At 37.8% G+C, this 17,018-nt stretch overlaps 1 protein-coding gene across 4 annotated transcripts in view; it reads left to right on the forward strand.

The window, feature by feature from the left end:
- SPAG16 (sperm associated antigen 16) overlaps positions 1-17,018 on the forward strand; it is a 1,079,093-nt gene that overhangs the window by 61,717 nt on the left and 1,000,358 nt on the right. For all 4 annotated transcript variants that reach the window (XM_070771730.1, XM_070771724.1, XM_070771734.1 and 1 more), the window contains one exon: positions 8,432-8,541. In XM_070771730.1, the coding sequence (XP_070627831.1) occupies positions 8,432-8,541 (110 nt within the window). The remainder of the gene's footprint in view (positions 1-8,431; positions 8,542-17,018) is intronic.

Here is a 17,018-nt window from a genome sequence, read left to right on the forward strand (position 1 = left end):
GCCTTGGAGTACAAAATAAAGCAGGGAAGAGGTGAACAGAGTACTGCCAAGAGAATGCACTGGTCTTACCAAACACCCTATTCCAACAAGACAAGGGACTAGTCCACATGGACATCACCATGTGGCCATACTGAAATCAGATTGATTACATTCTTTGCAACCAATGAGAAAAGCTCTATACAGTCACCAAAAACAAGACTGGGAGCTGACTGTGGCTCATATCATGAACTCCTTATTGCCAAATTCAGATGTAAATTGAAGAAGGTAAGGAAATCAACTAGGCCATTAAGGTATGACGTAAATCAAATCCCTTTTGATTATACAGTGGAAGTGAAAAATAGATTCAAGGGATTAGATCTGATAGACAGAGTGCATGAAGAACTATGGACGGAGGTTCGTAGCATTGTATAGGAGGCAGTGATCAAAACCATCCCCAGGGGAAAAAAAATGCAAAGATGCAAAATGGTTGTCTGAGGAGGCCCTACAAATAGTTGAGAAAAGAAGAGAAGGGAAAGGCAAAGGAGAAAAGGAACGATATACACATCTGAATGCAGATTTCCAAAGAACTGCAGGAGAGATAAGAAAGCCTAAGTAAACAATGCAAAGAAATAGAGGAAAACAATAGAACGGGAAAGACTAGAGCTCTCTTAAAGAAAATTAGATATAACAAGGGAACATTTCATGCAAAGATGGGAACAATAAAGGACAGAAACAGTGTTGACCTAACAGAAGCAAAAGATACTAAATAGAGGTGGCAAGAGTACACAGAAGAACTATAGAAAATAGATCTTAATACCTGCATAACCGTGATGGTATGATCACTCAGCTAGAGCCAGACATGCTGGAGTGTGAAATCAAATGGACCTTAGGAAGCATCACTACAAACAAAGATAGTGGAGATGATGGAATTCCAGCTGAGCTATTTCAAATCCTAAAATACAATGCTGTGAAAATGCTGCACTCAATATGCCAGCTAATTTGGAAAACTCAGCAGTGGCCACAGGGCTGGAAAAGGTCCATTTTCATTCCCATCCCAAAGAAAGGCAATGCCAAAGAATGTTCAAATTACCCCACACAATTGCACTCATTTTACTTGCTAACAAGATCATGCTCAAAATTGCCCAAGCCAGGCTTCAGCAGTACGTAAACTGAAAACTTCCAGATGTGAAAACTGGATTTAGAAAAGGCACAGGAACCAGAAATGAAATTTTCAACATCCATTGGATCATTAAAAAAGCAAGGGAATTTCAGGAAAAGAGCTATTTCTGCTTCAGTGACTATGCTAAAGCTTTTGACTGTGTGGATTTCAACAAACTGTGGAAAATTCTTCAAGAGGTGGGGAATACCAGACCTGTCTTCTGAGAAATTTGTATGCAGGTCAAGAAGCAACAGTTAGAACTGGACATGGACCAATAGACTGGTTCTAAATTGGGAAAGGAGTATGTCAAGGCTATATATTGTCACTCTGTTTATTTAACTTATATGAAGAGTACATCATGAGAAATGCTGGGCTGGATGAAGAACAAGCTAGAATCAAGATTGCCAGGAGAAATATCAGTAACCTCAGATATGCAGATGACAGCACCCTTATGGCAGAAAGCAAAGAAGAGCTAAAGAGCATCTTGATTAAAGCGAAAGAGGAAAAAAAAAGTTAAAAAAAAATAAAGTGAAAGAGGACAGTGAAAAAGCTGGCTTAAGACGCAACATTCAAAAAGTTAAGATCATGGCATCCGTTCCCATCACTTCATGGTATATAGATGGGGAAGCATTGGAAAGAGTGACAGACTTTATTTTCTTGGACTCTGAAATCACTGCAGATGGTGACTGCAGCTATGAAATTAAAAGATGCTTGCTCCTTGGAAGGAAACCTGTGACAAACCTAGACAGTGTATCAATAAGCAGAGACATTACTTTGCCAGACAAAGTTCCAGATAGTCAAAGCTTTGGTTTTTAGTAAGCACGTGAGGATGTGAGAATTGGACCATAAAGAAGGCTCAGCACTGAAGAGTTGATGCTTTCCAATTGTGGTGTTGGAGAAGACCCTTGAGAGTCCCTTGGACTCAAGGAGATCAAACCAGTCAATCCTAAAGGAAATCAATCCTGAATATTCAATGGAAGGACTGAAACTGAAGCTGAAGCTCCAATACTTTGGCCACCTGCTGTGAAGAGCAGACTTATTAGAAAAGACCCTGATGCTCGGAAAGATTGCAGGCAGGTGTAGAAGGGGACGACAGAGAATGAGATGGTTGGATGGCATCACTGATTCAATGGACTCGAGATTGAGCAAGCTCCAGGAGATGATGAAGGACTAGAAAGCCTGGTGTGCTGCAGTCCATGGAGTTGCAAAGAGTTTGATATGAATGAGCAACTGAACAACAACAAATTTTTTGGAAAATGCAAGTGTCTGGTCTTGCTGAAATCATTTCTTTCGTATGCATCTAACTATCTGGGGCCAATTCTGCTTTCTTTATTGTTCACTTCTTATTTCCTTGTTTACTAGTAAGAGATGGTGGATGTGGTGGGTGACCACCTTTCACATCCCCCAGCTCCTTATCACTATCTGGGAGGATGTAGCTGGTGGCTTCCATATAGCTGGGTTTTTTTCACCTGGGCTCAGATATTTGCATTTGGAAAAGGCTTGTTTCCTAGTAGAGCATAGAGCAGAAAATATTTCATTTCAGAAAGAACACAATCAAATATAAGTATGAGGATTAAAATACCAAAATCTCAGGAACTCTTAACTCTTGAAATAAATAATGATTGTGAAAAATAATAAACACAAGAAGGCTTAAAGGTTGAGGAATTGTACATTAAATTGATGCTTACATCAGTTAACCTCTAAATGTTACATTCTAATTACTAGTTTGTGATTTTATTTATCCTTGACAACTCTATTAAAATAAACTAATGGTTTATAGATAACTCCTTTATGAAATTATCTCCTGATATTTAATTAAAAATGAATTCATGATTTTCTAGACTGACACTTATAAGTTACTTTGAAGATAAATTTTGTAATTACATTTTAACCTGTATTTTGAAGTGACTTGATCAAAATAAATTCAAACTCAAATGAAGAAAACATGTTTTATTTAAGTTGAGTAGATCTCAATTACCTGAATAAAAGTAATTCCTTAAATTATGTACTGAATAATACTGTGCTCCTTATAAACATTTTTATTTATTTTTATTTTTTTATTTATTTATTTTTTTTAGAAACCATCTAAAAAATATACATTCAACAGAGGATATTGCAAAGTTCCATTCTTTCCAGAATCTTCATTTTTTTCTCTGTAAGAAAAGGCTCAGTATGTAATGTTTTTCAAAGGACTCTGATACTTGAATTATCGAGAATTGAAACCATGAAAACCATTGAAACATTTTTATAAAGGATTTCTATTTTATAAAGGCTTTCTATTTTTATAAAGGATTTACAGTTCCTTTTCCTAAGCCTCTTGATTGATTTCTGCATTTGGCTATGTGATCTCAGACTGTTATCACTCAGATTGGCTGATCAACTGGAACCCTACTTAGTCAACTTCTTTGAGAAGAAGTTGCTTTATTGACTAACTGCTGATTCTTCATAAATCTTGCTGTCTTTCACAATTATTTTCATATATTTAACTCATTCCCTCTTTATTTTCTCAATTTAGTTTAAGTTTTAAAATATTTTATCTATTATCTATTTTTCATTTATTTTGAGCAGAAATTTATATGGCAGTAGAAATTCTTTAGATTAAATATAATTTAGGAAGCAGTGACTTTATTACCATTTACTTTGTTATTTAATCTGAATTTAAGGAACAAGCGAAAACTTGGACTCACTTGGAGTAGTTCTCAAAGAATTTTAAATTTACCATATTTTTTTGACAACATTATATGTTTATTATGGAAGAATTTAAATGATAACAAATTGGAAAAATTATCCATAATTGCTTACACCTAGAGAGAATGTTAGAACTGGACATGGAACAACAGACTGGTTCCAAATAGGAAAAGGAGTACGTCAAGACTGTACGTCACCCTGCTTATTTAACTTATATGCAGAGTACATCATGAGAAACACTGGACTGGAAGAAGCACAAGCTGGAATCAAGATTGCTGGGAGAAATATCAATAATCTTAGATATGCAGATGACACCACCCTTATGGCAGAAAGTGAAGAGGAACTAAAAGCCTTGTGATGAAAGTGAAAGAGGAGAGTGAAAAAGTTGGCTTAAAGCTCAACATTCAGAAAACAAAGATCATGGCATCTGGTCCCATCACTTCACGGGAAATAGATGGGGAAACAGTGGAAACAATGTCAGACTTTATTTTTTTGGTGCTCCAAAATCACTGCAGATGGTGATTGCAGCCATGAAATTAAAAGACGCTTACTCCTCGGAAGCAAAGTCATGACCAACCTAGATGGCATATTCAAAAGCAGAGACATTACTTTGCCAACAAAGGTCCATCTAGTCAAGGCTATGGTTTTTCCTGTGGTCATGTATGGATGTGAGAGTTGGACTATGAAGAAGGCTGAGTGCTGAAGAATTGATGCTTTTGAACTGTGGTGTTGGAGAAGACTCTTGAGAGTCCCTTGGACTGCAAGGAGATCCAACCAGTCCATTCTAAAGGAGATCAGCCCTGGGATTTCTTTGGAAGGAATGATGCTAAAGCTGAAACTCCAGTACTTTGGCCACCTCATGCAAAGAGTTGACTCATTGGAAAAGACTCTGATGCTGGGAGGAATTGGGGGCAGGAGGAGAAGGGGATGACAGAGGATGAGATGGCTGGATGGCATCACTGACTCGATGGACGTGAGTCTGAGTGAACTCCAGGAGTTGGTGATGGATGGGGAGGCCTGGCGTGCTGCTATTCATGGGGTCGCAAAGAGTTGGACACGACTGAGCGACTGAACTGAACTGAGAGAGAATGTTATTAATACTTTAGTAGTTAAGTTTCTCCGGAGAAGGCAATGGCACCCCACTCCAGCACTCTTACCTGGGAAATCCCATGGACGGAAGAGCCTTGTAGGCTACAGTCCATGGGGTTGCTAAGAGTTGGACATGACTGAACGACTTCACTTTCACTTTTCACTTTCATGCATTGGGGAAGGAAATGGCAGCCCACTCCAGTGTTCTTGCCTGGAGAATCCCAGGGACAAAGGAGCCTAGTGGGCTGCCGTCTATGGGGTTGCACAGAGTTGGACACCCCTTAAGTGACTTAGCAGCAGAAGCAGCAGTTAGGTTTCTCACCTGAAAAGTGTTTATAATTCTATGTTTGCTCTTGTGTGGTATGTAGAATAGTAGAAATGTTCCTAAGAGAAACTATGATTTAATGATTATTATCAACTAGATATTTGAAGTGATAGTTACATTACAGTTTTCTTTGTTGTAATTGGAAGTATTGTGTATCTAATATTTACAATAAACTACACAGAAAACCTTTCAGTATGACATGTTATGAGATAAAACGTTTTGTGCAAATTACATAAACTCAAAAAGTTTTTCATATGCTGTTTTTTAATTCTGTTTGTGTTAGCTGATATTTCTTTGATTTCACATGAGGCTGCAAAGAAACATATATTTTATGATATCTTATAATTTATGATAGGAATCTATGAATTCAAGAAAAATATTTAGAAATTCAAAATCATTTCAGAAGTGAAAAACTGTGAAACTGACTTCAGAGCATCACAAACAGATGTCATATTTAGTAGAGCAAAGGTTTTAGCTTAAGTAATTGCTTTTTGGGTTGGGTATTTTTTGTTGCTCAGAATTGCACTACAGGATGTCAGTTTCTTATGACTATTTGTAGTAAATGGTCTAGTTTAGATAGATACATGTCATCATTTAAAATATAGCTCTTTCCCTTTTTCTCTATTACCTTTTTCTTAATTCTAATTAGATGTATACTTTGATCTTATTTGAGCTTTCTAATCTCTTGGATATTTTCTGTTTTTCTCCCTGTGATAAATTATGGATACTTTCTTCATGATATTTTTTCAGTTAAATTATTTTCTTTTCAGCTGTATTTAATCTATATTGGAGTTAGGACTGATATAATATAGGAACTTACGTATTTGTTAAATGAATATGTTCATGCATATCTGACATTTAACCAGGGGCCTTAATATTCTTTTAGTTAACACTGAATTGAATGTGCACATCTGTGAAGAAGTGGTTTAATGGGTGAAATTTAGCATTGGGAGTACAATAACTATAATTTCTGTAAGTTAAAAATGTGTTTATTTGATGTTTATTTCTCTTAAGGAATTGTACCTTCCTTAAGCTATGTTTGTGCCCAAGTAAAAACTGGCATAGCAGCAGTCAGTACTATAGGCCTTTTCATTAACAAATATCAGATGATAAATATAAGGATGCTCTTATGGGGAAATGGCCATTGTTAGTATATTACTAAACATTAAGAAGCATTTTGTGGAATTTTGAAAAATTCAGTTCAGTCACTCAGTTGTGTCTGACTCTTTGCAACCCCATGAACCGCAGCACGCCAGACCTCCCTGTCCGTCACCAACTGCCGGAGTCCACCCAAACCCATGTTCATTGAGTCGGTGATACCATCCAGCCATCTCATCCTCTGTCGTCCCCTTCTCCTGCCCTCAATCTTTCCCAGCATCAGGGTCTTTTCAAATGAGGCAGCTTTTTGAAAAGTAGTTTTCACTTAACCATGAATGTGACAAAGACCCAGTGTTTGAGCCTCTCATTTGTCCAATATAAAAGTGAATGTTATCTGATAGTGGAAATCATGCTATTATTGGTACCTTGAGAAATGATTAAGAAGTATTATTTTTCTTTCCATTACACATACATTGTGCAATGTATATTCTCATGTTTTTGTTGCAAATGTTGAATTTTTTCCTAAAATATTATTGAAGTGTAAATTCTTGTAATTTCATTTTGCTTGTGGAACAACTACATATACTTGTAAACTAAGCACTTTTTTGTTGTTTTACTTTCATTTATCCTTATCATTTTGCTGTTTGTCTCTTGCTTTTTATTTTATTTCTTGAAAATTGGTGTTTAGTAATGTTTTACATTCTACATGAGGTTTTCTCATAGAATTATCCACTGGAATCCTGGATCTCTCTATCGCTTTCTCCTTTCTTCCCTGTAGATATTGCTATACAAATTCTCCTTATATGTAAAAGGGAACAAAAGATAGTGAACTACACAGAGTTATTGCCAGGCTGTCATGAAATAACACATATGCTGTTTAGACAAGTAGCTGTTATATAGTAAATCATCAATGAAGCATAAATGCTAGCTATTATTATTTTAAATCATCAATACCAGGCTTTCACTGTTGTCATGGAAGAGGAAAATGCCATAAAAGAGAATTTGAAGTGAAAGTTTTTCTCTAATCTCAACGAGTTGTAACTGTTGCCTTTCCTCCACATTTTGATTTACAGATTCTGTGAGACCCTAACTTGTAGCACCATTGAGGGAAGACAGACAGTCTGAATACCCTAGTGTTTGAAGTTTTTAAAGTACTTTTATGTAGTATTAACTTATGCAACATTTGGCTTTTATGTTATTGTGGGGGTTATTTTCATGGTTTTCTTCTTTGAAACTGGTACTGAGTTGGAAAAATTGGATCAGGAAAGAAACTAAATGCTAGCTAGCATGTGCTTCCTCACCTTTTTAACATCATAATTATTTGAGGAACTTGACAAAGAATCCTTTGAGATATTTTTGTATTCATTGTCTTTTCTCTGTCATATATTGATGTTATAAATTAGAACATTTAGTTATTTAAGAGTTAATGATTATAATCGTATTAATTATTTGAAATCAGCTGGCTGTTTAGAAATACAGAAGGAAATTATGTATACCTAAACATGTATATGTATATGAAAAGATGTGAAAAAGAAACAGAGTTTTTATATCACTTTTATATTCCCCTCAAATGATTCCTTAGGACTGTCCCTTATGTCCATGGGAGTTTAGACACGAATATTACAACTACTTTGGAATGTTACCCTGTGTTTTCTGTTTTTTTTCAACATTGTGAAGCATAGAGTATATATTATTAATACAATTTTCATTTAAAAATCTCTTCTTTATTATCCAGTTCCACTTGGGAAATTTTTGTTATTGCTTACAATTCTCTCCTTTGACCCCCTTCAGCTTTGTTTATAAATACATGAAATCTCATGAAAGCAGGAATTTAGATATAATTGAATTGGAGATTGGCTTACATGCTTTTCAGCTGGCTCGCCAAGCCAATTCAGTAACCTTGCAGCATTACCACCCTGCATTTTTGGGAAATGAATTTGAAACTTCACTTACAACATTTTGTTATGGTTTTAATATTATTATTTTAGTACTTCAAAAATACATGTGTGATGAATGTGGCTTTCTTTTTTGGTTAAAGTATTTCTTACAGACAAACAGTATAAACATTAAGAGTAAGTTGTATTATCTTTCAGTTGTTCCTACTTGTAAAAAGGAAAATGCACCAGAAGGTCCTACTCAAAAACGTCTTCGTGAAGCCAGAGAACAAAGCAAATGTAAAGCAAAGGCAAAAGTTAATACAAAGGTATGGTTTTTATTTCCATTGATCTGTAATTAACTCTCAGATATTCAGATTCATGGACTCACATTGTATCATTATTTTATTGCAAAATGAATTTAGATGTTATGAATTCCAAACTACTTGGACTATAGATGGAAAATGCAGGTTCTTGAATATTAGTAGTAATTGAGGGACACACATGTATTAGTGGTGGAGACAGCTCAGTGGATCACTCTGCCACGTTTTCAAACTTAATCATGGCCATTTCTGCTCCTTTTTCTTTGTCCAGAGAAATAACTGTCAAGTCATCCCTTATTTATTTTCTCATACTAAAACTTCAGACTTTCATCAGTCTTTTAAAAAAGCAGAATGGAAAGAATTAATGCCCCATTTAAGAACCTCATTATGTCTTAGTGCCTTTGCTGTGCGATCAGGCTGATAGTTCAAATCTTCTGCAGTGATTACAGAAAAATGGTATTAAAAATGTCTGGTCAAAGAAATCAAAAACAGGAAGAAAGAAAATTACATAAAACCCATGAAGGGTTTAGTTTCTTTTCATGAAAATTGCATAAAGTTTTAGCTGAGATATTGAATGTTTTTATAAAGTGGTTGTTACCTGTGAGTTCTAAAGTATCTGACATTTAAGAATGAAAAAATTTGCAGATATAATAACTTTCTCCTGGTAGTAATGCTATAACAACAACAGATATTTTTTTTAATGAATTCAAATAATCACTTAGCTAATATCTCTAATGTTTTTTCCTCAAAGGTATTCCTTGGAATCTAGTGTCATATGTAACATTTGAATAAAACATGAACCAAATACTTTTAATGATAGATTATATTAAGGATTTGATAATCACCTTTTTGTGATGTTTAGACTAGTGTTTCATTGTTCTATTAACAATATTAATTTTTAAATTGTTGGTATTTGGGGGAGAATCCCCTCAGCCCGCCTCCAGCTTTGCTATGCTTTCAAAGTCCCATCAGAACTGACCCTCCACTTCTGTCACCATAGAGCTTTCCCACGTCTCCTCCTGCCTGTAGTTTGAGTCTCTTCCAAATGGGGTGGTAGGTGACTCCATTGCTGTCAGTAAGTTGTGCTTCTTCTTGTTTGGATAATCTTTATATATCTCCACAGAGGTTATTAAGTCAGGGAGCAAATATAGCACTCACAATAATTAAAAAAAAATTAGAGCTAAGGATTTGGGGTGTGATAGTGGTGGTTTTCATCAAGAAACATTTTCCTTTTCTAATGTGGCTTAGGCATTCTTTTTAACATATTAATTCATACTTAGAAATGATTGTTTCAGGTTAGTAGTTAAAGATATTGAGCTCTGTGTCATAATCAAAATTCCAAGCTTGAATGAGTTTCTTCTGTGTTTAAGGGTGTGTGACAACTGACTGTGGGCTGTCTGTAAGTGGGTGACAGTCAGGGATGTTGGAGCAGAGCAGGCAGGAAGGCTGTCCGGGCCATTGCTCCAACAGTGGCCAAATAAATAGAGACATTTTGGAACTTTGAGGTTAAAGCACATGGTATATTTTAGTGAGGCTGCCTTTCCTGTCCCATTCCCCATCCCCCTGCCCCAATCCTACTGTTCTCGCTATGGTAAGATGCCAGGTCTGGTGTATGTGCTGGCGGCAGGGGTGCTCTAAAGTTAGCCCAAGCTTTGTTTTTCTCTTTAGTCCTGACATATAAGTGTGTATCTCTCAAGGCAATTTCCCTCCTTTTATTAGGGATCGATTCTTGGCCTTTAGTCTACATGTAAAAGCTTTATCATGTATCCTCTGTATAAAAGTGAAGAAAAATAGGCTAGAAGGAATGTTTTATTTGCTTTTGCAATTTTAAAAGCAGTTACTTAATGAGTTTTTGCCATGTTTTGCCTTTTCATTCAGGAAAAATCAGGGTATCATTTTGGGTTCAAGTCAGAAAAAGAACTACTTTGGACCATTTTGAACAAAATAACTATAATATATGGAGTTGGTTATATAGGTTACAGAAGATCTAAGATGTCATCTAGGAAAGAAGCAGACAGCTCAGAGATTGGCAATGGCAGGGCATTTTCCTATGTTGGGGACACACTGGGAGAAGAACATTATTATCAGAACTGAACTGGGTCCAGCACGTAGGAAGAGTATGATGTAAGAGTCTGTCTAGTAGGAGCTAGAAACGTGGAAAGGATGCAGGGCATGGGGGAAGGAACTTGAAACACATAATACTAAGGGAGGGATTAGAAAAAACTCATTAATTGATATATATTAAGAAAATATTCATAGTCAAACAGTCTATTTCTAATCATAACATGTACTTTATATACTTCTTCCCTTTTTTTTTTTTTTTTTTAAATTTCTCATTCAGGGTTTATGCTTTGTTTAACCAGCATCCACTGGAGTTCTTTATGTGGTGAGCTGGGGGCTTCTCAGGAGACTCAGTGGTAAAGAATTTGCCTGCCAAGCAGGAGATGTGGGCCTGATTGCTGGGTTGGGAAGGTATCTTGGGGAAGAAAATGGATGACCCATATCTTTAATACTCAATGGTCTGAGGATTTAGTGGTCCTATTATCTTGTTACTATATAACATGGATGTACTAAGATGGGCCCCAGATATTTTGCTGGGTTCTAAAATGTAATTCCATAATATATTTTCAAATATAACATCTTTGCTGATGACTTTCAAAGCTACATATTAACATACTTAGCTGCACACCAATAATTTATCTATTTATAATTTCCATCTTGAGATGGTACCATTGCCTCAAAAGAAACAGTGTCAGACTTTATTTTTTTGGGCTCCAAAATTGTGGCAGATGGTGACTGCAGCCATGAAATTAAAAGACGCTGCCTCCTTGGAAGAAAAGTTATGACCAACCTAGATAGCATATTCAAAGCAGAGACATTACTTTGCCAACAAAGGTCCATCTAGTCAAGGCTATGGTTTTTCCAGTGGTCATGTATGGATATGAGAGTTGGACTGTGAAGAAAGCTGAGCACCAAAGAATTGATGCTTTTGAACTGTGGTGTTGGAGAAGACTCTTGAGGGTCTCTTGGACTGCAAGGAGATCCAACCAGTCCATTCTGAAGGAGATCAGCCCTGGGATTTCTTTGGAAGGAATGATGCTAAAGCTGAAACTCCATTACTTTGGCCACCTCATGGGAATAGTTGACTCATTGGAGAAGACTCTGATGCTGGGAGGGATTGGGGGCAGGAGGAGAAGGGGACGACAGAGGATGAGATGACTGGATGGCATCACTGACTCAATGGACGTGAGTCTGAGTGAACTCCAGGAGATGGTGATGGACAGGGAGGCCTGGCGTGCTGTGATTCATGGGGTCGCAAAGAGTCGGACACGAATAAGCGACTGAACTGAACTGAACTAAATTCACAAATCATCTTAATTCATAAATAAGCTAATTTCTTCATTTAAAAACTTTCTTTTAATAGTGACTGCAATCTACTAAAAGAGTCAATTCAAAAATATGTCATTTATCATCTTTGATACTCTCCTTTCAGTGTCTCCCACTGATCAAGGCTCCCACTGATGCCTTTTTCACATTAGTTGGCAAGTTCTGAATTTTTGTACTGGGGTTATGTAGGAAGGGGAGACTTAGGGGTTAAAACTCTGATAGAAAAGTACCTAACAAGCTTATCTTGAAGTTTTTTCATTGGAAGAGCAAGTTTAATTAAATTAAATTGGGGGATTAAGGAAGAGTACATCATGAGAAATTGGGGGCAGGAGGAGAAGGGGATGACGGAGGATGAGATGGCTGGATGGCATCACTGACTTGATGGACGTGAGTTTGAGTTAACTCCGGGAGATGGTGATGGACAGGGAGGCCTGGCATGCTGCGATTCAAGGGGTCGCAAAGAGTCGGACAGGACTGAGCGACTGAACTGAACTGAACTGAACTGAAGGAGGAGATTATGGGGGACTTTCAAAATTACCTTTAAACTACCTATCACACTGCTCCTTTTTCTTTTTAATTATCACTCCCACCCTTCTAAAGCTGATCTTCATGGAAAAACCTTAGCTTCCTCCTAGACTGTTCTCCAGTAGTCCATTCTGTGTGACATTGAATATTTTTGCCATAAACTTGCTCTTATAAATTGGATTAATCTTCCTTAGACAGTTGTATAATTTTACTTTTCAAGCCAGTTTTAGTATCCCGATAGCTCAGTTGGTAAAGAATCCACCTGCAATGCAGGAGACCCCAATTCAATTCCTGGGTCTGGAATATCATCTGGAGAAGGGATAGGCTACCCACTCCAGTATTCATGGGTGTCCCTTGTGGCTTAGCTGGTAAAGAATCTGCCTTCAATGCAGGAATCCCACTAGGGATTCCCTGGTGGCTCAGATGGTAAAGTGTCTGCCTGCAGTGTTGGAGACCTTGGTTCAATCCCTGGGTCGGGAAGATCCCCTGGAGAAGGAAATGGCAACCCACTCCAGTACTCTTGCCTAGAAAATTCCATAGATGGAGGAGGCTGGTGGGCTACAGTCCATGGGTCTGTATGTCACAAAGAGTCGGACATGACTGAGTGACTTCACTTTCTTTCAATGCGGCATACCTGGGTTTGACCCCTGGGTTGGAAAGATCCCCTGGAGAAGGGAAACGTTACCCATATTCCTTAGAGAATTCCATGGACTGTATAGTCTGTGGGGCCACAAGGAATCAAACAAGACTGAACAACTTTCACTTTCACCTCACTTTTCCTGATATGCCATGCTAATTTCCCTATATTTTTCTATAGCATATGAGATTGTGCTCTAAAAGTTAATTCTTATGGTTTAAACTATTTCCTGTAAAATTATGGAAACAATTTCCCTAAATACTGGAGAAAAGCCATTTGTCTTCCCTCTGTAAACCAAACAATGGGTTACTAAAATAGTCAACAGTTTAGTTTTTGTGAAGACAACTATACATTTTGAGAAGGCAATGGCAACCCACTCCAGTACTCTTGCCTGGAAAATCCCATGGACGGAGGAGCCTGGTAGGCTGCAGTCCATGGGATCACTAAGAGTTGGACGGGACTGAAGCGACTTCACTTTCACTTTTCACTTTCATGCATTGGAGAAGGAAACGGCAACCTACTCCAGTATTCTTGCCTGGAGAATCCCAAGGACCGCAGAGCCTGGTGGGCTGCCGTCTATGGGGTCATACAGAGTCGGACATGACTGAAGCAACTTAGCAGCAGCAGCAACTATACATTATAACACAGTTTCCCTCTATCTGTGAAATATATTTTACTCTAAAAGAAGTGAGAATCATTATGCAGTTAATTGAATGTCTTTTGCAGTCACATAAGTCACAGATAAGAGAAATAAATTACTACTTTCAGTTCAGTTCAGTCGTTCAGTCTTTTCTGACTCTTTGCGACTCCATGGACTGCAGCACGCCAGGCTTCCCTGTCCATCACCAACTCCCAGAACCTCCTCAAACTCACATGCATCATGTCAGTGATGCCATCCAACCTTCTCATCCTCTGTCCTCTTCTCTTCCTGCCTTCAATCTTTCCCAGCATCAGGGTCTTTTCCAATGAGTTGGTTCTTTGCATCAGGTGACCAAAGTATTGGAGCTTCAGCTTCAGCATCAATCCTTCCATTGAATATTCAGGACTGATTTCCTTTAGGATGGACTGGTTGGATCTCCTTGCAGTCCAAGGGGCTCTCGGGAGTCTTTTCCAACACCACAGTTCAAAAGCATCAATTCTTCAGTGCTCAGCTTTCTTTATAGTCCAACTCTCACATGACTAATGGAAAAAGAAATTACTTCTTTAGAGGCTTTGAATGGTGATCAGACATGTGAAAAGTTAAAGACAGTAGTTGTTTAGTCGCTAACTTGTGTCTGACTCTTGTGATCCCACTGATTGTAGCCTGCCAGGCTCCTCTGTCCATGGGATTCTCCAAGCAAGAATACTAGAGTGGGTTGCCATTTCCTTCTACAGGGGATCTTCCTGACCCAGGAATTTAACCCAGGTCTCCTGCATTGCAGGCAGATGATTTACCAACCGAGCTATGAGGGAAGCCCATCCTCCCAAGAAGTTTATGGTGGTGGTGGTTTAGAAACCACCATACCTTTATAAAGTTAAAGGTATCAACATTTTTTGTTGTTGTTCAGTCTCTAAGTCATGTCCTATTCTCTGTGACCCCATGGACTGTAGCATGCCAGTCTTCACTGTTCTCCCCTGTCCTTCACTATCAATTTGATTTCTGGTTCCTCTGTCTTTTCTAAATCCAGCTTGTACATATGAAAATTCTTGGTTCATGTACTGTTGAAGCCTAGCTTGGAGGATTTTGAGCAATACTTTGCTCGCATGTGAGATGAGTGCAATTGTGCAAGTACTTTGAGCGTTCTTTGGCATTGGAAATGAAAACTGACCTTTTCCTTCCTGTGGCCACTGCTGAGTTTTCCAATTTTGCTGGCATATTGAGTGAAACACTTTCACAGCACCATCTTTTAGGATTTGAAATATTTCAGCTAGAATTCCATCACCTCCACTAGCTTTGTTTGTAGTGATGCTTCCGAAGGCCCACTTAACTCCGCAGTCTGGCCCTAGGTGTGTGATCACACCGTTGTGGATATCTGGCTCATTAAGATCTTTTTCTGTATAGTTCTTGTGTGTATTCTTGCTACCTCTTAGCATCCTCTGCTTCTGTTAGGTCCATACCATTTCTATTCTTTTTTTGCCCATCTTTGCATGAAACAGAGCTTCCCTAGTAGCTTAGAGAGTAAAGAATCTGCTTGTGGTGCTGGAGACCTGGCTCAGGAGGATCTTCTGGAGAAGGAATGGCAACCTAATCCAGTATTCTTGCCAGTCCAGGATTCTATGGGAGAATCCCATAGACAGAGGAGCCTGGCAGGCTGTAGTCCATTGGGCACAACTGAAATGACTTAGCACTAGCAACTTGTATGAAATGTTCCCTTGATATCTCTAATTTTCTTGAAGAGTTCTCTAGTCTTTTCCATTCTATTGTTCCCCGCCCCCCTGCCCTTTTTTTTTGTTTTTGTTTTTCACATAGGAAGGCTTCTCTCTCTTTGCTGTCTTTGGAATTCTGCATTCAGATGGGTGTATCTTTCCTTTTCTCCTTTACCTTTTGCTTCTTTTCTTTTCTCAGCTATTTGTAAGGCCTCCTCAGACAACCATTTTGCCGTTTTGCATTTCTTCTTCTTGGTGATGGTTTTGATCACCTCCTCCTGTACAATGTCATGAATCTCTGTCCATAGTTCTTGAGGAAATCTATCAGATCTAGTCCCTTGAATCTGTTTGTTGCTTACACTGTATAATCGTAAGAGATTTGATTTAGGTCATACCTGAATGACCTGGTTGTTTTCCCTACTTTCTTCAATTTAAGTCTGAATTTGGCAGTAAGGAGTTCATGATTTGAGCCACCGTCAGCTCCCGATCTTGTTTTTGCTGACTATATAGAGCTTCTCCCTATTTGGCTGCAAAGAAAATACTCAGTCTGGTTTCAGTGTTGACCATCTGGTGATGTCCATGTGTAGAGTTGTCTCTTGTGTTGTTGGAAGAGGGTGTTTACTATGACCAGTGCATTCTCTTCACACAACTCTGTTTGCCTTTCCATGCTTCATTTTGTACTCCAAGGCCAAACTTGCCTGTTATTCCAGGTATCTCTTGACATCCTACTTTTGCATTCCAGTCTCCTATGATGAAAAGGACATCTTTTTTTGATGTTAGTTCTAGAAGATCTTGTAGGTCTTCATAGAACTGTTTAACTTGTGCTTCTTTGGCATTAGTGGTTGGGGCATAGACTTGGATTACTGTGGTTTGCCCTGGAAATGAACCAAGATCATTCTGTTGTTTTTGAGATTGCACCCAAGTACTGCATTTCAGACTCTCTTGTTGACTATAAGGGCTACTCCATTTCTTCTTAGGGATTCTTGCCCACAGTAGTAGATATGACGGTCATCTGAATTAAATTCTCCCACTCCTGTCCAATTTATTTCACTGATTCCTAAAATTCCAGTGTTTACTCTTGCCATCTTCTGTTTGACTACTTCCAATTTACCTTAATTCATGGATCTAACATTTCAGGTTCTTATTTAGTATTGTTCATTACAGCATATTTGCACATAACTCTCAACTTCTTTAGGGGCTATTTTATATTTTGATTTGCTTAATGAAAACATGGAATCTTATTTAATATCTTTGTCATGATATCTTTGGTATTTATATAAAATAGATTGCCATTTAAATATAATGATATGAAAATGTAAAGAGGAGTGAAAGTTCCTTTTAACTCTGATAAGCCAATTTATGTCATCATGTTGTGTGATGCCACCCTGGCCTGTTAATGGTGCACTTCAAGAATAATTAAATACCCTTTCATGCTAATACCTTGCTTTATTACAGCAAATTTAGCTGCATTTTGTATAGTATTATTGAATATTGTTAAGCAGTAATTGTTTTTTGCCAGAAGTACTGTGATTCTGACATCAACCAATGATGATCTCGGCATTTTGTCAATAATTATGAATACTAGTTT

Source organism: Bos indicus, chromosome 2, assembly GCF_029378745.1.
Source record: "Bos indicus isolate NIAB-ARS_2022 breed Sahiwal x Tharparkar chromosome 2, NIAB-ARS_B.indTharparkar_mat_pri_1.0, whole genome shotgun sequence".
Taxonomy (NCBI): Eukaryota; Metazoa; Chordata; class Mammalia; order Artiodactyla; family Bovidae; genus Bos; species Bos indicus.